At 40.3% G+C, this 21,536-nt stretch overlaps 1 protein-coding gene across 3 annotated transcripts in view; it reads right to left on the bottom strand.

The window, feature by feature from the left end:
* PDLIM3 (PDZ and LIM domain 3) overlaps nucleotides 1–21,536 on the bottom strand; it is a 716,648-nt gene that overhangs the window by 43,560 nt on the left and 651,552 nt on the right. For all 3 annotated transcript variants that reach the window (XM_044069031.1, XM_044069033.1, XM_044069032.1), the window contains one exon: nucleotides 7,400–7,530. In XM_044069031.1, coding sequence (XP_043924966.1) covers nucleotides 7,400–7,530 — 131 coding nt within the window. The remainder of the gene's footprint in view (nucleotides 1–7,399; nucleotides 7,531–21,536) is intronic.

Genomic DNA, 21,536 nt, shown 5'->3' with positions numbered 1-21,536 from the left:
AACACCCTGGGGGCTGTGGTAAGACCAAAGGGCAGAACTCTGAACTGGTAATGACTAGCTCCCAGCTGGAAGCGTAAGAACCTTTTGGAACTCCTGTTCATTTTTATGTGATAGTACACATCCTGAAGGTCTACTTAGCACATTCAGTTGTCCTTTTCCAAAAATGGAAGAATGGACTGAACCATGACCATCTGGATTTGGCTTTTCGAACTGACTTGTTTAAGTTGCTGAGATCCAAAATTGGCTTCCATTCCCATTTTCTTTGGCACCAAAAAGAATCTTGAGTAAATTCTGGACTCTATTTGGTTTGGAGGGACCTCTTGGATGACTCTTTTTTTCTATCAGCTTTGTGCTTGAATTGCCATCTGCTCCCTCTGATTGGGAGGAACATTGAGGATTTTCCTTGAATGGGGAAGAGGAAGGGAAATGGGTATAATATAACCTCTGGAAATGATCCTCTGCACCCAAGAATCTGTTATTTCTGGCCAGGCTCTCTGGTGCAGGGAAAATGACCCCTGATTGCTTCCAGAAGGATACAATTGGGCCTCCTTTCAAGAGTGCTGGATAGGTCTGTCAAAGAATGAATCTCTGGGACCTTAGTTTTGCAGACCACCTCTGCTGCGTGGGCAGTGTCTACCATTGGAATTCCCCCCTCTACCCGTGAGGGAACTTCCTCCATGTGTGCCCTGGAAAGGCCCTTGGGACTTTTTGAACCACACCTTTCCTCCACCTCAGCAATTCCTTGAAAAACGATCTTTGAGGGTTGGAAAAATGTATCCCTGCAGCAGACAGGGTCTGTACATCCTTCTCACACCTGGATAAAGTTTCTTTTACTTTGGGGTCAAACAAAGAAGTGCCATCAAAAAGGAGTATTGACAAATGAAGATTTGAAGGGCTCCGCAAAATCACATAAGCGCATCCAGGTGTGTCTCCTTATGGAAATGCCTAAAGCCGCTGCCCTTGAAGTTCTTTCTGTTACATGAGAAATGAGCCTCATGCAGGAAGTGGATATCAGTTGTAGGGTAGCCCACTGAGAAGTGACAGATGCTTGTACTTCTTCAGAAAAGGATACTGAGAAGGTGTCTGAAAGTTCCTTAATCAGGTCCCTCTGTAACCTGGTGAAATGTGCCAAATAGTTCAATGACCTTTAGGCAAATGTCTTGAAGCATAGACACACTTCCTAAACCTATCTATCATGCAATACTCCTTGATGGGGGATGGACAGTGGAACTCTCTTCAGATAGTTCCTTCTTAATGGCCGCTGCCATGACCATGGCATCAATAGACACCCCATTTGGCCCAAAACTGCTTGTCCTTCGGTGCTGTCATGTTTGTCATGTCTCCGAGGAATTGGCTCAATAGTGTCCGGGTCCTTCCATGCCTGCTGGGAGATTAAGTCACTGAGCTCGTTGGTGGGTGGAGTCACCCAGGTGGTTGACGGCCTAGTACCGAATATCTCCAGGAGTACAGATTCTTCAGATGAAGGATTGTTGGACTTCCAGCCACCTCTCTGTTTTTAGGATTTCTAGGATGTCTCCAAATGATACATCCTCAGAAGGTGATCGTGAGGACCCTTCACCCTCATCAAAATCTGTATCTTCTGTGACAGATTCTGGGGAATATAAGTGCTTCCTCTTCCACATTTTCTTCTTAGGGACCTGCTCAGTGGGATGCTCTAAGGAGGTATAAGAAGAAATGGGGATACCCTGCAAAGAACCCTTGGGTTTCCATACCAGCTGTCCCTGTGGAGAAGAAAGGTGAGACTCTAAGCACAGAGATGGAAAGGTAACAGATTGAGGATCCGAGGGAGGAGGAACCATCTATGTCAATGATGCAGACAAGACCCTCTCCATAATCTCAAAAGCAGACTGTCCCACAGAATGATAGGACCCTGGATCTGAGAAGGCAAGCTTCTGGATCCTGGTCCCACCCAGTTTCGAAGACAGTCCTCCTGCGGCAGAAGCCAGACCTATACTAACCCTTACCAAGGCCCAAAGGTGCACAGATGACTTTGAAAGCTTTAGAGTCCACTTTAACACCTTGGATCTGACAGGGTAGCCCCAGCTCCGAGAGCTCTCTGATTCTGACTGGATCGAAGTTCTCAAATCCAGCTTCAGATCCAAGGATAAGGTAATCCTTGGATCCAAGCAAGACAGTGCCGGGCAACTCGGATCCATGGGCTCTGAGGTCTTGTATGGAGTCAAAGGGGAACTGGTAAAGGTGGTGTAGTTATATAATGGATCTCCTGACCTGAAGGGGTAGGAACCAACAGGACACCTGACTGGCTCTGCGCCAAGAGAATCTTTCTCACCAGTCTGTCCACATCTTCTTTTGTGAGGCTTCTGGAAAAGCAAGTGGATAGGACAGATGGAGACTTTGGTCTTTCCAGGAATGGTAATGGAGCCCTCAAAGGGATGGATTCCAGTAGATGCATCAAAGTGGAGCTTTCTGTTGGATCCAATAATTCAATTTTCTTATGTTTAGGATCCAATGTTGAGGTCGGATTTGAGGAAGATTTTTCTTTATGCTTCGGATCCAGTGCAGAAGTCTGATCCAAAACATTTTCCTTCATTTGCTTATGTTCAGATTGTTCAGATATTGGCCTCTTCCTAGCCTCATCCTGCTCCTAAGCCTTCAAAAAAGAGGTAGGACTTGGAGGGGAGACTATGACATTTTTGATTTTGTAGGAGAAACCCCAGATAAGGACTCTTCAAATGAGGTAGGCAGCATGCCTTTCAGAATCAATTTGTCCTTTCGCTGTGTAAGAGCTCTCAGGTTAAATCTGTGACAATTGGCACAGTCCTCCTGTAAATGGAGGGGTCCTAGGCAGTACACACAAAGTGTGAGAGAGTCCAAGAACAGAATTTTATGGCTACATTTACGGCATTTCTTAATCCTCCAGGGCCTTTCTCTTTTTCAGCCATACACAGAACACCAATGTACAGGTAGGCAATAAACCACTATAAAGGTTGAGGTTAAACAGACAATTATGTAACAACCACAAGAAAAGACAGGAAAAGGGCAGAAAAAAGAAAATACCAACGATGATAATTATATACTACAGGCAGTGTAGAAATGGCAAAGAGGAATACTAACAATAGTATTTAGAGTATGAAGACGTACAAAAAGTGGGATAAAATTATCTAAGTAAGATGTGACAGATAAGGGAGATAAGATTTAACTGTTAAAAGTTTAGAAGAAAGGAAAAACGAAGCTTTTTGAAAAAAACAATTATGCTTAGCTCGAGATGATTCTGTCACCATGTCTTTCGCTGTCAAGTGGCAAACGAGATCTGAGGTAAATGGGGTTGGTGGATTGTTGGTAAGAGTGAAGCTCGAGAGTTTGAAGTTGCCACGAGTTTTTGCAACAGCTGAGTTGGATCTGAGGGAGTGGATCCAAACCCATTAGTTGTGGATTGAATGAAAATTGACATCAGATCCCTTGTTAACTCTAGGCTGATAATGAAAGTTTACTAGAAAGGCTCACACAGACTCTGCTAAACTTTGCTGTGAGGGAAAGGTTTGTTTGCTTTTTATTTGTTATATTACTTTATTTCCTTTTTCTATTTTGAATACTGTGATTTGTTTTATTTACCTTGTGTTTTACTTGTATTCTGCTTTTAACTGCATATTAAAACTTGAAAAGAGACCACAGCTCTGTCTCTTGTGAGTCAGGCAGAAATTAGTACAGGTCAATAGAACAGGTCAGTTAAGGTTAATCATCTGTGAACTGAGGGGGTGGAGCTAGGAACTAAACCTTCTATTTAAGGGGTAAAATAAAACATTTCATAGCTTTACTAGAAAGGCTCACCCAGACTCTGCTACACTATGCTGTGAGGGAAAGGTTAGTTTGCTTTTTATTTGTTGTATTACTTTATTGCCTTTTTCTATTTTGAATACCTGATTTGTTTTATTTACCTTGTGTTTTACTTGTATTCTGCTTTAACTGCTTATTAAAACTTATAAAGAGACCACAGCTCTGTCTCTTGTGAGTCAGGCAGAAATTAGTACAAGTCAATAGTACAGGTCAGTTAAGGTTAATCATCTGTGAACTGAGAGGGTGGAGCTAGGAACTAAACCTTCTATTTAAGGGGTAAAATGAAACATTTCAGAGCTTTACTAGAAAGGTTCACCCAGACACTACTACACTTTGCTGTGAGGGAACGGTTAGCTTTTTTTTTATTTGTTGTATTACTTTATTGCCTTTGTCTATTTTGAATACTGTGATTTGTTTTATTTACCTTGTGTTTTACTTGTATTCTGCTTTTAACTGCTTATTAAAATTTGAAAAGAGACCACAGCTCTGTCTCTTGTGAGTCAGGCAGAAATTAGTACAGGTCAATAGAACAGGTCAGTTAAGGTTAATCATCTGTGAACTGAGGGGGTGGAGCTAGGAACTAATGTGACTTATGCTAAACTCCCACATTGCCATGTTATCTAAACCCAATACATCTGATTATACAGAGTCTAAACTCTTACATTTGAAGGATCTTGTGATAATGCAAAGCAATTATAGCTGAACATTTGAGCTGGAGCAATTAGCTATTCATGTATAATATATTTTTCAGAACCACACATAGCAAGTATAAGGAAAATAAAACTTAATACAAAATGGAGTAGGGAAAACAGCTATGATGAACATCTCCAGAACGTTCATGCAATGTGACAGTAGTTTGACACCTCTGTACTGCCCACAGTTGTGAATGTCCCTTTTTTACTTCCAGACTGACACTAGTATACTTATTCTCCAGTCATCTGGAATGCATCTTTCTCTCCATACTGCTAGGACTACCCTCAGGAGCCATTTCACCCCATCTCACGCAAATCTTGACCTCATCTGAGCGTGCTGCTTTTCCTGACTTAATATTTCTTAATGCTGTTCTTCTTCTAGAGTGGGCTCCTCTTCTTCTTTCATTGTAGGCTTTATTTGTGGCAGTACATCTTCTCTGTGGTTTTCTTCGTTTAGAAGCTGATGGAAGTACTCACTCCATATGCTTTGATTTCCTGTAGACTAGTGAAAAGGTTGCTGCTGGCATCCATTATGAAGAGTGTCTGACCATCTTTCTGCTTTTGCCTTGCAATCCAATATAGAGTTCATGTTTGCATCTACAGAGTCACTTTCCAGAAGCTGGTAGAGTTCCCCTGATGCCTTGTTTTTTGCTGCTGCAACTCTTCTCTTAGCCTCTTTGTTAGACAACCAGTATCCTTCTTAGCCTGGTTTGTCTTTTCTATCTCTCATTTTTTCCTGCACTCCTTCTTTCTTTTGAAGACTTCCTGGATTTATGCATTCCACCACAAGCATTCCTTCCCTACCTTATTTCCATACCTGGCTTGGCCACATACCTGTTCCATAGTCCTCACATATGCTGTTTTGAGGCACTTCCATTCTTCTTCAACTCTACTTATTTCATCTTCTTCCTGGGTTGTTAGAGCCCTGAGTATTTTCTTAAACTCCTGTGCTTTCTCTCCAGTCAACTTCCAGGTCTACAGCCTAGTCCTGTTAACCTTAGTGCCTCCTTTGACCACTACTCGCAGCTGATTGTGGCAACCAGTGGTTTATGCTGTGGGCCGACTGCTTCACTGGGGATAACTTTGCAATTCCTGTTTCTACTTCAATGCCCTTTCATTACTAGGAGGAAGACTATCTTGAGTTGCATGTTGGCCACTCTTGCATGTGATCTTGTGACTGTCTTTTTTGCTGAACCATGTGTTGGCCACCTTCAAGCCATTTGCCAGACAGAAATCTAGAGCAGCTTCTCCTTCTGTATTCCTGTTGCCCCACACATGTGGACCTAGGCAGTCCTCATATCCTGTTCTGTCTGATCCAAAATGTGCATTTAGGTCCACCATTATTAACACTAATACAAGTTGTCCTGCTTTATTTAGTAAGTCCTGCAACTACTGTCTGAATGCAATATTTTCCTCACTATCACAACTCTGCTGTTGGGAATAAGAATTCTCCCTGCAATGATTTAGAATGTATCTAAGTTGATCATCCAAGCTCAAACTAGTCAAGTAACAAATCATATGAAAAACACAGCCAATGGCCAAATGGCAAAAGCTATTTTTCCATGGGGGTGAAAAGATCCCATGCAACAAGCTATGGCAAGTGTAATCTCTTTCTTAATGTAATTAAATCCAGAACTACTTCACTAAAGGGGAAGGAGACCCCCCCCCCCAAAGGATTTATCTGTCAGCCATGACTTTCAGCTAACAAATACATTAGTACATATTCTGTTTGGCCAGTAATCTACTTCCATTCACAACATGTTAGATTGCATCCTGATATCAAGCTTTACACAGTCCTGCATGGACAACTTAGTTAATAACCGCAATACTACAGAACATGATAGCAAGTGATGGAGGTGTTCAGCAGACTGAAGACTGCTAGGCTGACATTAAAGGAAAATATAGCTACTTCTTCTTTTGGCTTTTTCTGGCTAGGGGTCACCACAGTGGATCACCTGTCTGCTCATGACTGGTAGTGGAGTTTTTATGGTGTCGAGTTGCCAGCCTGGCACCAACCTTCCACAGAAGGCACACACTCATACCTAGGGCAAATTTAGAGTGTCCAATCCACCTACAGCATGTCTTTAGGAGGAAACCAGAGCAAACCCACACGACCACAGGGAGGACATGCAGACTCCACACAGAAGGCAACCCAGCTGAGAATCAAACTGGAGAACCTCTTGCTGTGAGATGACAACGCTAACCGCTGCACCACTGTGGCTGCTCCAAAGGAAAATATAGCTACTATGGATGACAAAAAAAAACAGCATTACACCTTAGGTGGGAAATGGATATGCTGTACTGGCTTCCTTACATGAGTAAACAAACAAGAAATATCAGTTCTGATGATAGCAGCACACTACTTGAAGGCAAATAGTGACTGCCCTTCTCAAAGACTTACAGAAAACAAGTCAGATAGATTTAGGTCACATAAAGCCTATAGTGTGTCATTCTGGATGTCCAAAATGATTTAAATGAACTAACATTATCTAGCCCTGACTATAGCTCTGCATTTAAGGAAATACTTTATTTTATGGACCCACTATATTATTCAGCTAGATTGTTTTTTAATATGAGAAGAATCTGGCAGCATATGAAACAGTGCCTAAAGGTAAGGCTTCTGTTCTTAAGGTATAGAGTGGGTCTTTTAGTAGCTGTAATGTTACTTGTGTTGAGTGACAGTTATTTATGATCACAGCTCATAAGCATTAACATAGAAGATAATCATTGGGCAGAATTACAAATTTCTTACATAATGTGTATCTTATTTATACATTTTGCACATTTAGCTCTGTAGTAGTAAATGTACTACCACTGCAAACAGACATTTTCATTACTAGGCATGTGCCATATGCTTCTATGGGACTTTTGGGAAAGGCAGATATACTCACCATCATCTTCCTGCACTATATCCTGAAGGACTCTGAATGATGATGACTGACGAGGCCCACTGGGTTGGTCTGTGTTATCCTGAAGTGCTCGAAGAACATCAGATTGCTGCACAAATGGTTCTGATTCTTCACTGTGAAAAAATACTCAAGATTTTATTAACTGTTTAAAGAAATACAGCTGCAAAGTATCTCATAGTCTAGTCTGCTAAAATTATTTACGTGATATGACCTATCTGGCAACCACTTTTATTCTTTTTATGGTTATTAACAATAATTTTAAATCATAAGTACAAACACATGGATGGTTTATTCTGTTCGTATAAGACTGCCAGCATTTCCTGCAGACTCTTAAATGCCCCTGTGGTACACATACATGCACAGGATAGATGAACATTACACACTTTTATGAACTGCATTTGTAACCTCAGTGACTAAATTCTGTCTGTGATGCTGTAATGCTAAGGTGGTTTCCTTACCCAGAGTGATGCTGAATCCATGGGTGGCAAGGACTCCAATACTAAAACACTGCCTCAGGTAATGCATCCTGGACTAATAGTGTTGATTTTATTCTTTTTTTTGGAATCAACAGGCCCATTACATGTAATTCTGAATCTGAAAATCAGATCATGGCACACTGAGATGTGCATCATTGGGCGTGTAGGGCTCTCACATTAAAACATATAATGCTCACCAATCACTGGACTACCATATTTGTTCATTGACTACAACAAACGAGAATGTAAGGGACACTGCAGTGTACCAGATAACATAACTTGTCTCAGTTGAAAAAGTGAAATAAAGTACTGTACATTGTTTTTAGTAAAACTGTAAGGCTGTGTGGTGTGGAGAGACAGTACAAAATAAATAGTTAATGCTAACAGCTGCTAACATGCTTCATTGTGTAGTGTGAAATGTGGTTTGATTCTGCCATTGTCCATTTACATACTCTGTAATTCTGAGCAAGTCAGTTAATCAGAGGGTGTGCCAGGATTGCCTCTGAAAAGAAGGCAATATGTACCTTGTTGATTTGCCTGGATAAAATTAATACAATACAATAAATATTTTAGCAAATAATTTTAATATGAAGCATTTGTTGTGAAATAATATATACTGTACATTACATCAGACTGAAGAAAGCTGCCCTTTGTAATATGATGCCTGCATAACTGTAGGCTGTTTTCAGCTTGTAGATTTAAATTACAAGATTAGTAATGAATTAGGCTAAGAATGTCTGCCTGAAGCAGCACAGTTGCATTGTGATATATCTGCTAGTGTTACCAGTGGCCTGGATTCAGGTAGTGACACATGTTAAAGGGTTAGTTAAGGAGCAGAAGAATTTAGCAAACAATGACAGTTTCTCCCCAGTCAAGGAAAAGCCTGGTATACCATTTCAACAGCATACCCCAGTAGAAACTGGGATCTAACCCAATTGTCAAAGAATAGGAGCAGGTGTCATGCACACAAGACAAATGATGCTACTTGTGGGAACACACAAATGGAGAATGACATCATCAAATGTATGCAGATCAAGGAGGAGAAACATTAAGGAAATGGAAAAAACTCTTCTAGATTCAACATAACTGGTACTGGACTTTGCTGTCATGCACTTACCCCCCCCCCCCCCCCCCCATTAAGAAGCCAGACTAAAAAAGCAACCACCCATTAAGAAGCCATACTAAAGAAGCAAATACTGAACAGAAACAATCCAGTCTGAAGTAAGTGGAAGGAATAAAGGCCCAAAAAAGGAAAATAATAAGAACAAATGTTTCATAGGACAGTGCTAAGCTATCTGCCTTTGTAGGCCATTTTAAGCATAGCCAAATGTCAAAACTCAAAGGTATAAATCAAACCCTGTACTTTATGTTTATGAGTCAAACACCTTAACCATTATGCCAACCTCCAAACACAACTTTTAGTCATACATTCATGAGGATCACATTTTGACACCAATCTCTATTGAAATAGATTTCACCATTTTTACTCCAATAAGTAAGCAGGCAATTAAGACTGCTGACTAAAGCTGAGGGACTACTGGAATTGATTTATCTGTACTTTCAAAAAGAAAGGAGAGTGCAGCATTTCCTACTGCCTTTGTGCAGTAAATGAGATTGTCAAACACAGTGCATAACAATTTTATTTACTATGACTCATTTAGGATCTATACTTCAGTATACTGCAATATGCTGAATAATGTCCTAGCTGACATAACAGGTCTATATTATACTCACAAACGCTTAGGTTGTCGAATACGGCATGATCGACACCTAATGAGCGAATCGCGAGTACATTGAACGCTGGAAACCTTGAAATTTGAAATCCCGATTCGGCATAGTCAGCCCTTCTGCGGTGTAGCTCCGTAAGGTAAGTGTGCGATAGCGACGGACCTTAGGGTTAGGGTGCGGGTTAAGGTAAGTGCATAGAAAGTAATGTATGTAAGGGTTAGAAGTAGGGTTTGGTTAAGTGTATGTGTGTGGATTATTTGTTTTGTTTGGGTATAGCTTATTAAGGTAAGTGTGCGATAGTTACGGACCTTAGGGTTAGGGTGCGGGTTAAGGTAAGTGCATAGAAAGTAATGTATGTAAGGGTTAGTTTAGGTTTAGAAGTAGGGTTTAGGTTAGTGTATGTATGTGGTTTATTTATTTTGTTTGGGTGAGTAGTATGTAGCGAGCGGTGTAGTGGGAAGTGTGTTTTGTTTTTGTTAGTGGGTGGAACGGTGTGGGCCAAGTAAAAGTATTCAGTGATGTGTTCTTCTGCGTTGTGAGCTTTCACTGACTTGTGCGTTTGCTGAATAGGTGTCGATCATGTTGTATTCAACAACCTAAGTGTTCGCAAATATAATATTGACCCGACATAACTGTATAAACTTTACTCAACATGACAAGGAATTAAATGTAAATAATTAATACTTTAGAACACTGTCTTTTTGTTGCAGAATTCTACTGTAAATTGTGATGCAGTGTGAAAGAAACATGTATCCTTTACTAGAACCTAAAATTCTACTGAAAATTCTGATGCAATTTGAAAGAAACATGTATCCTTTACTAGAACCTAGAAGCCCAGTATCTTCCTATTAAGATTTTTTGCTTTCATAGAATCAATCAGAAAATTCAAGGCAATTTGAGTTTTGCAACCATTTAAACCTTAACAGTGCTTGCCATTAGACTGTACCCCCATTCTTGAGGAGGGCTAGGCCAGTCAATGCAGAGGTAAATTTGTGAGCAACCAAGGTCCTATGTGAAGGGGGAGTTTGTTGGTAGAGAAGGCACTGCCTGATGAACCTATCTCTCCATTGAGATGTATCTGCTAGTGAATATTTAAATCCCGTGTTCTGTTATTAGTGGAACTATCTGATCTGTTGTGATACAAGAGATCCAGGATCATTGGGTCTTTAATGAAATGGAAGACAAGGCCTACATCTCCCCTCAGGAGTCTACAAGATACTGAATAAAGGGATAATATTTCCAGACCTTCTTGGTAGCTTAGGGTTATTAGAACGTTGATCATCTTAGAACCTCTGGGATCTTTCTAGTTGTTTGATATGTCTGTTGAGGTACATCCTGAAGGCTATGTTTTATTTAAGAACTGGCCTAATCAGTGCTGAATGTTAGGGAACAAGACCTCCTTAAACTTGGATGATATTTCCTTGGCAATTAGCTGAGCCAAGTAGGACTGACTGATTACTGTCCATCACATGAAGATTGCAAGACAAGGCACTATCAACCCATGTTTCAAGGTCCCTAACAATATTCTCATCTTCCAGTGGGGTACTGTCTATACTATACCAGGGTGAAGGATTGTTTAAAAAATGTGACATTATTGCAGTCTTGCACTTAATTTTAGCTTCTTGTCAGTACACCATATATTTAGAAGTGCAAGTTATTCCTGCAGGGTTTGGATGTCAGAGGCGACCTTTACAATGACCTTGATTTTGCAGTCCTCTGCAGATTTAGTAAGCAAGTGGTCATGGTTCATAGCTTGGAGATCTAGTAGATGTCAACCAAAAGAGAATCCACTAATGATCCATGTGGGGCACCACTGGTCACCTTCATAGTCTCTTGATGTTGCATCTGCCGTCCACACTGTGTGGATGCTGTCATATAGCCACCCCTCTTAGTAAGTAGGGATCTATTTTTAATGTGTTAAGCTTGCTAACTATGCTAGCATTGGGGACGTTGTCAAAAGCTTGGTCAGGTCAAAGTATGCTGTGTGGACAGCATGACTGTCTGTGTCACTATCTCATAGAAGTTAAACAAATTCATTAGACAGGATCTACCCTTGTTACAGCCAAACTGGTGAGGTCCAGTTTAATGAGATTTTTCATGTAATAGTTTATCAGGCCAGTTATAATATGTTCTGTGGCTTTACAGATAGGACTCATCAGGCTGATGGCCTATAACTTCTAGGGGTTGGTGATAAGGCCACCCCTATGGAGTGATATCACCACTGCTGTACATCAAACCTCGGGGACAAGGCTATGGCCAAACTGTTTGAGGAGCATCTTTGCCATAACATGTTTGGAACTGTTTATTAAACAGATGGTTACGTTATCAGGTCCCATGGAAGACATATTTTAGGTCTCGGAAAGCACCGTCAGTTCTTTAGTGATGATGTGGGGGTTCAGTGATTCAAGGTTATGTGGACATTGAATGGCAGTCTCTGGAGTAAAATATGCACTAAATTTGCCAATATCTTAACAGTGTATACTGAATCAGAATAGTTGGTACCATTTTGAATAAGTTCAGAGCAATGTTGGGTGTTATTTCTTAGTTTCCTAACATGGCTAAAAAAGATTTGCAATTATCATTTGTTTCAGATGTATCCTAAGTTCATGGGCTGCTTTAGTGGACCTAATAGTAATTTTTAATTATTTCAGTAATATTTCTGATACTGTCTTTGATATGAGGATTTTTGGTTTTCTATATAAAAACAATAGTAGTACCCATTTGTTAACTAGATAGGCCTAATGGACACAACCTCTTATCAGGGCGACCTAGGAGAAATGTCTGGTTAAGTGACTTGCTCATGGTCACACAGCAACAAATAAGGGCTGAGGGAATCAAACTCTGTAACCCATAAACATAACTCACAGTTGTAACCCTCTGAGACAAAGGCTTTAAGGATTGTTTTTCTTTTATTGTAAAGTTTACTTATACTGGGGGACCACCAGGGAGGTTTGTTTTTGAATTTCTCATTATATTTAGACCTGGTTGGCCCTGCCATTTCTACACATTTACCTAAATGGGTGTAGAACTACTCTGTGTAGCTACCTGCTATTTCAGCACTTGGTCTGATGCTAATATAACTGAATTTTGAAACTTCGTCATAGAATTTAATGAAATTAATACAAGTGAAATCCTTGAATTCCGAGATACTGGTTTACTGGTTTTAGATCATTTACAGATTTTGAAGGCGAATATCACAAGTTTGTTGTCTGAATTAAATGGGTAAGGACACACCAGGGGAATAGTTCAAGAAGATGCTGTATTTGTAAGGGTCAGATTTGGGTTTGTTACTAGTCTGGTCCATGGAGTTTTTGTCTACTAAATCTAGAAATTTCTGGGCATATCCCACATTGGAGGTATAGGTACTCCAGTTTATTGAGGGTAGTTACAGCCTCAAAAATTAATGAAGTTGTTGTTTTGATGGAGTTCATAAAGCACATTAAGGAACTTTACAAGATTATCAGGAGACACACAAAGTATTTATTTATTTATTCATCATTTGTCTACTGGGAAAGTCTGACTGAGACAGAGCCCATTTTCAGTACAGGTCCGGAGAGAAAATTTCCAGATGCATGTCTTTAACTCACGTGACCACAGAGAAGGCATGTAGACTCCACACAGAAGGCATGCCAGCCAAGAATCAAACCACAGAACCTCTTGCTGTGAGGCAACAATGCTAACTGCTGCACCACTGCACCAGCCGAGTATCCTGTAACATGCTATAAGTTGATAGTTGGTCCTTTTTCATGTGCTTCGGGGTAAGTAAGTTTCATTTGTGGATCTCTGGGAATCTGGAGGTAATATGGCCCCTAAGAAACATAGAGATGCCACTACAGTTTCCATCGGGTCTGAAGGCATGGTAGGTGAAAGCCCATGCATGCAGGGGGTGCTTTCTATACATTTTAAGCAAACTGCAGTAATTACACAAATGTGGCCTTGTTCTGAATGCATGAGAACCTCAAGGACAGGTGTGGCGACCCTCCACTGGACCAGTAATCAAGGAGCCTCAATCCTCACCACTGGCAACAGTGGGGGACATTCACTGACAGGATGACAAGTACACACACAGTATTTCCAGATGCAGCTCTCTGCATCAAGTACAATTTCCCTTAAGAGCACTCAGAGACCACTTCTTCCTACAGATCCCCAGTAAGACCCCCCCACTGGCACAGCTACATAGTTGAGATCTCAGCTGAGTGAGCAAGCCAAGATCTCCAGCACCTTCTCTGTCCAAACAGTGTTTTGTATCCCTACTCAAGTAGCTGACATACACATGCTTTGAGGTTTGATTTAACACACACACACATACACACACACACACACACACACACACACACACACACACACACACACACACACACACACACACCTGGGAAAGGTTGGCACAGGTTTACTAGCTATGTCCCCTGCTACCCAGACTATAAGGTAGTTTCCACTGCCACCAGTCTCTCCTTGACAGCTACTTTAAGGCCCTTAACAAACGGTGACCAATTTTACTGTGTAATATTTCTACTAATATGGTAGTCTGACCAGCAGCAAGGCTATTAGGAGCGACCCACACAGTGCCACCAAATAAATATGCAAGCATTCTCAAGATTTAAATATCTCTACACAGACTAGCCACAATGAAAGGTTTAAATATATTTAATAATAAATAATAAAAGAACAACACAATACTAAATATATATATATATATATATATATATATATATATATATATATATATATATGTGTGTGTGTGTGTGTGTGTGTGTGTGTATATATTCACAGTGACATCAGAGTTCAAAACCACAGGAAATATTTAAAATAAGATGGGTAGCACACTGGCTCACTTATAGAACCCACTTAATCAAAATAAGGGAAGCCACCTCACAGTAGACCCGTAACAAGCGGCCCATCCCAGGGATTGGTCTTGGGGCCTCTGTTATTCAGGATATACATCTCTGAGGTACAAGCCAAAACCAGTAGGCTATGGCTGACCAAGTTTGCAGATGACTGCAAGCTGGACATGGTCATTAATTCCCCAAGTAATGTGGATGTCGTAGATGACTGCAAGCTGGACATGGTCATTAATTCCCCAAGTAATGTGGACATCCTCCAACAGGGCCTCACCCAAACAAATGACTGGTGCCAGAAACATGGCCGCAAGCTGAATGCCAAAAAATGCATCATCATCACCTTTGGGGAGAGTTACGTCCCCACATATTATCACATTAATAACAACGTCCTAAGCACGCAATCACTTGTTTGGGATTTGGGCACCCAGGTTGATAGCAACCTGACTTTTGACCACCATATTGTTTCCGTTGTATGGAAAGCTTTCTACATGGCCCACCTCATAAGTAAAGGTATCTCATCCAAGGACAAGGAGGTGATAACACCCCTATATTCTTCCCTTATAAGGCCAATTATTGAGTACAGTGCCTCCTTCGGCATGTACATCGCAAAGCACATGCAGCAGCTGGAGAGACCACAGAGGGGTTCCTCACCAGGAGAATACAGGGCCTCAAACATCTACCCTACACAGATCAGCTAAAAACCCTGTCCCTCTACTCAGTTTCATACAGACTCCTCAGAGGTGACCTCTGTCTGGCATACAAGGCAATCTCAGACCCCGCCTTGATGGGACTGCTGCATATCCGCAAGTCAAGCTCCACTCTAGTAACCTGCTCACATGACTTCAACCTGGTCTGTGACATCAGTAGGACTTGTTGGCAGGACAGATTTGTGTCCCAGAGACTCCTCCATCTGTGAAACAGATTCCCTCTCCACGTCAAGCAGAGTACCTCATTATCCCTTTTTAAGCGCAAGCTGGATAACTGGATGGGAAACAGAAAATACACCCATGGGATTCCACCTGTGCCCCTGCCAGACCGGGCTTTGGGTGCTGACTTGTCTAAACATGGGCTAAACTCTTGGCTAGGCTTATAAGAGCCTCAGGGCCAATAGCCTAGTAACTTCCTATGTTCCTATAATTCCTATAACATTGCAGTACAGGCTCACACAAATAAAGAAAAACATCTAAAATAAGCTTCACTATATTCTTGACTGAATCTAAGAGAATTATACTATTCCCTAGTAACTTACTTAATTAGAGCAAGGTAGATGTGTGGTGAATGGGTCTTCTTGCTGCCAGGTCCAAGACAGAATACAGAATGCTCTGTCTCACTAACAGACTTCTCAAATTAATATCTAAAATATTACTGCTGGGATAGCTTGCAGAATGACATAATTTCTGGTAATCTCACTTCTAGTTCCAGGGCCAAACCCCCCATTGCTAGAAATTGGCAACAGTTAGCATCTACCTGTAAAAATATACAGACAAGGGCTTTTGCTCAGATCTTTGGCAGATCCTGGAAGTCATTAAATAATTGCATTCCTTCATGCTTCAAAAGTAGCAAATAGTTCACTCCAAGGACAATACAGAAAGCTTCCTAGTGCAGACTTTGTGTCTCTAGCTGCATTGAAAACCTGAGAGACAGTCTCTTTCTTGTGTAGCCTATCAAGTAATTTAATTTCAGATATTTTTCTACAGTTTGCTGGACTGACCCTCCAGTTTCCTCTGTTAAGCGTATAATTTAAACAATTACAATAGTGCGGGTACATTTCTGTTCTCCTCCAGTACGGCACATTGTGGCTATATTTCAAACAAAGCACTCTAGAAATACCTTTTCAACACCCATCTGTACAAGCAGTTTGATATACATATGACATACTGTTCTAATATATTTGTAAGACAAGCATCTTGTATAAATCATTTCGATATTCACCAATGACATATAATTATTATTCAAAATTCCATAGCTGTTCTGACAGTATCTCCTTTTGTCACAAGAGGCATTAATGTGACCCAGTTTTGGATCTGATATGCTTAAGTATACCAAAAAAGTAATTATGGGGGCCAGCAAAGACTTATCCCAAAGTCTTGGAAAAGAAGCTCCAGGCAATCATTTGCAAACATGTAGGACTTTCAAGCATCTCATCCCATGCTGACACATACTGGCTCCCTTTGGAATGACATGAACTATTAAGCCAATTACTGAAGATGTAGCATTGTCGCCTCACAGTAAGACGTTGTCCTGTTCGATTCTCAGCTAGAGCGTCTTCTGTGTGGAGACATGCGTGAATGGGCGTACCTTCATTGAAGGTTGTGCATCAGAGCTGGCAAATCGGCATGTAAAAATCTACTGCCAATCATTAGCGGACCGGAGTTCCGCTGTGGCAACCCCTAACCGGGAAAAGCCAAAAGACACAACAACAACTGAAGATGATTATCTTTTCTTTGTACCTAAAACATAAAAAGCCAGCCTGAGCAAGTAACTGATCCCACACGACTATGCTACATCCAATACAAATGCCAGTAGTATCCAAAAAATCCAAAATCCGAAGGCAAGTAACACTATTTATTAACATAAAACATATGACAGGTTAAATGCTTTCATATCAAGCTATAAGAGACTTCATCAGAACAAATGCCACTAGTCACTGAATCCTTTATATAACAATCTGTTACTAATTAGAATAATTAAGTATGGAGGCACTTAAAGGTACAAAGTATAAAAAACAAGTAACAATTATAAGTAAAGTAAATCAAGCATGAAAATGGTACATCCTGTGAATGAATATAAAACATAAAATCAATTCTGACTTAAAAAACATATATAAGAAAGTGTATGTTCTGTTACGGATAATATTTATAAAGTAAGAGCACGTTTTTTTTTTAGAAGGGGGACAATAGTGCTGTTGTTGTTCATACCTGGAGGTACCATGGCATTTAATTTTAGCTGCCAATATACTTCTCTGATCTCCAGGTCTAGTTCCCACCAACTTCCTCTTATATTGTCAACTACAATGTCCAAAATCCCAAATGTGAACCTACTAGTGCCTTTACAATCTAGACTATGCTTATAAAGGGCATTATGTGTATTGGCTTTATTAATAGGATACAGGTGTTCACAAATATGCTTCCTAAGGCTGCATTCTATTTTCCCTATATAGAAATAACCACATGTGGTACACAAGGCCAAATAAACAATACCCCGGGTACCACAATTGCCCTTTTTCAACATAATTTTAAAGGGTACATGTTCCAGGGCAACAGTCTGGTTCTCCATAATAAATGGGCACTGTGGACATGCCCCACATTTTGTCCCTTTCTCTGGTACCTGGTGGTATAATAACTAATGTTCAAATAGCCCTTTTAAGTTTGGGAGGGTGGCCTAATGGTTAAGTTGTTTGCTTTACAAATACAAGGTACAGGGTTTGAGTCTCACAAGGGATAATTGGCTAGGCTTGCAAGGGCAGTTAGCCTAGTACTTTTCTATGCTTACCTGTCTTAAAGACAAAACTGGGAACTTGTCCAATGTGTTCAAGAATATCAGCATTGCTTTTAAAGATTATCCAGGTTTTGTTATTATCTGTTTCACTCCTGACTACCCGTGCCATAGGGTAGTCCCATACTGCTTTGGAAGTTTAATTTGCTTTTGGATGCTTTATCATGTGTAGCTGACATACTGTTGATTAAGAGGGGTTTATATTTATTACCCCATCCTGATTTTAATTCCTGGACTATTGTCATTAGGTAATCTTGGGGGTACCCTCTTTCTTTAAAAATGTCTATGATAACATTTACTTCCATCAAAAAGTTATCCAAATCCGAGCACATCCTAGCTGCTCGTATTAACTGTCCTTTAAAAATGTTTCTCTTCATATGTCCTGGGTGGTTACTCTGGTAATTCAGGTAGTTGTTGGAGAAAGTTTTCTTTCTAAAAATTTTGGAACCAAACCTTCTGTGGGTTTTATCTTTAAACAAAGTTATAGCTAAAAAAATCTATACTGTTTTCAGATTCAGTTCAGGAAGGTGTCGCCAACACTATTTAGATAATTGAAAAATATATCTATCTTGTTAGCAGACTTCCATAAAATAAAGACAACGTCAAGGTATCTATAATAGGCTAGCCAGTCCTCTTTGAATTTTGAGCCAAAAACATGGTTTTTTTCTCCCACATATATAGGACTAAATTGGCATATATGGGTGCACAGCTGGCACCCATAGCTACCCGTTTAACTTGTTTGAAAAGTTCTCCTTCAAACATAAGTAATATTCAAAATATATTCCACAGTGGTCATCAAAAAATTCTGCATTGTGTCAATTAAGGAGGTTAGTTCTCTAACTGCATCATAAAATAGTGCAGTGGTTTTGTTTGACAGAATGGTGTTGGCAACACCTTCCTTTTTACAAGAACTGAATATGAAAACAGTATAGATTTTTTAGATATTACTTTGTTTAAAGATAAAACCCACAGAAGGTTTGGTTCCAAAGTTTTTAGACCAATTTCAGTCCAATAGAGCAGTTGGAACATATCCATGTGGTAAATGCAACTATTGTAAATATACTGACAATACAGCTAGTTTTGAACATCCAGACCAAAACAGTGTTTCACTTTCATGTGCAAGCCACATGTGATAGCCAACATATACCCCAGGATTCATGAATCCTCCATGTAAGACTAAAGTAGTCTTACACGGAAACGCCAGTCTAAGAGTAAGACGGTAGCGCGCCATGCATATTAATGAGGGCGCGCTGCCTCAACTCAAAGGCTAACATGGAGCATGCACGAGCAGTCCAAAAATCCATGCCCCTGCAAGTCTCTCTATTGGGAAATGTCAACTGACATGAGCGAGTCCGCTCAAATGTGTACATACCCAACACTACACTCCCCCACATTCTAAACCCCAGTACAATTATAAAATGTAAAACTTTTATTTATTTTTTTATTATTCCCAATATAGCTGCCCGTATTTGCGCGTGTTTGCGCATGTTTGCCCATTGCTTAGCTACAGTTAGCAGTCAAGACATCGAAGAGGATAATAAGAAACATATGCAAATTAAGCAAAACAGCAACAGCGTAGTGGTAGAGCATTCGCACGAAGAGGAGGCATTCCCGGTTTGAGTCCCACCACTCCCCTTTTTGTTTTCTGCTGGAAATCTGTATATGAAAAGAATTCCTGACATTTATTATCATTGAAATTTTAGTAAAAAGCACTGAAATGGCCTATGTAGTAGTGAACGAATGTTTTATATATATATATATATATATATAAGAAAGTGAAATGGTTATGCATACTGATGAATGCATAAGTAACGTATCTTAAGCAAAGTGAAGCACTGCTAAGCAAAGTTTACCAGTATTAAGCACATTTCAGTATAATTGCTCATAGCTTAGCACTGCTTTAACTAGTGCAATAGCTTTGTGCGGAGCTGCGCAATGCGCCAACTAGCACAAACAGAACATGTTTGTGTGTAGCTGCGCACCGTGCTAACTAGTGCAACGCCGGGCAACTTCGAGCAACGTTGGGTAAAAGTTGAGCAAAGTCGGCTAAACACAGCCACACCTCCTAGCCGGTCTGGCCAGTAGTAAAATAAAAGGCAATGACAGGCCTCAAACTCGGGATACTGTGTACCATAATCACAGTACTGAACCACTAAGCCATGATAGCTTTTCATATGCATGCACTTTCAACACACACATACATATCAATACAAGTTTACCCATTGCTAAGCAGGTGTGCTTTCAGCTGAGTTTCTTCAAAACCAGCCAATCACAGATAAGTGTGGGAAATGAGGCATATTTAAGCTCCATAGGTGGGAATACTTGCCATAACTGGTTGTAGCTCCCATCTGCAGTCAGCATGGTCGGTGTTGGAGACGGCTCTCGATTTTGAGTGCAACGTTGAGGCATTGTGGAGTCAAAAGTAATGGTTTGGACTCCTGCAGGGCCAGTTCCAAGGCATCCAATACAAAGCGGAAGCCTGAAACCGTCTAGCTCATGATCTCACCAGTGCCACAGGCGTCCCTCGGATTAGTGAGCAGGTCAGACACCACTACTCAGACCTGAAGAGACGCAAGGAGGACCGACTGAACCAGTGGATAAAGGAGGCCTGTGGGATGGAAAATGCCCCACTACTGAGTAGGTAGCCATAGAATGAAGTATGTAAGAATTGCTATTATAGTCTATATTATGGATAGGTATGTCTCAATATCACTTCATTTACTTCACAGCTGCAGGTGTCCATGCTGCGAATCAGCAAACCTATGCAGATAGGCTGCTAAGGCTGCGCCACCAGGCAGGTTAGTGATTATTCTGCATGTATTGTTATATAAAATAAGTGAGAGAGCCTGAAAAAAAGTGTTGTAGCCCAATAATAAAGGTATAATAAGTCTTGAATAACTTCTCTGCATGTACTGTTATATAAAATAAGTGAGAGTCTGAAAAAGAGTGTTGTAACCCATTAATAAAGGTATAAGTCTTGAATAATTTCACTGCATGTACTGTTATATAAAATAAGTGAGAGAGCCTGAAAAAGAATGTTTAACCCATTAATAAAGGTATAATACATCTTGAATAAGTCTTCTGCATGCACTGTTATATCAAATAAATGAAATAGCCTCTAGAAAAGTGTGTTATGTAATTAATAAAGGTATAATTCCTGGAGTGTGTCTGTGTCACTTTCTTTGATATGTTGTTGTACTCTTGCATTATAGAAATAGTACTGTTGTATTAAGCGCTGTCAACCCATACTTGGGTAGGCCCATATAAAGTTGAAGGGTGTGCCAGTAGCTGTTAAGCATATATACAGTCCTCAACTGTTAGCTCATGGCCGGCATGTACAGATTAATCTGGCACATGAGTAGCTTGTTATTGTGTTCCCCAGAAATGTCAGTTTGCTGCTAGAAATGTAGCGGGCTGTTAAAATATAACTGATAATGTCATCTGAACACATCTAGATATGTAGATCTATAAATATAAATATATAAATACGTAGCAGTAACATCTGCATCCTGGACAGTTTGTATGTCAGCTACAGGTCAGGTATATAAAGAACTAGCAAAACCCATTTCACAATTTAACGGA

Source organism: Protopterus annectens, chromosome 4.part0, assembly GCF_019279795.1.
Source record: "Protopterus annectens isolate FY-2018-M chromosome 4.part0, PAN1.0, whole genome shotgun sequence".
Classification (NCBI taxonomy): Eukaryota; Metazoa; Chordata; order Ceratodontiformes; family Protopteridae; genus Protopterus; species Protopterus annectens.
Note: the sequence above shows the minus strand (reverse complement) of the source record. Positions and strands in the feature narration are given on the sequence as shown.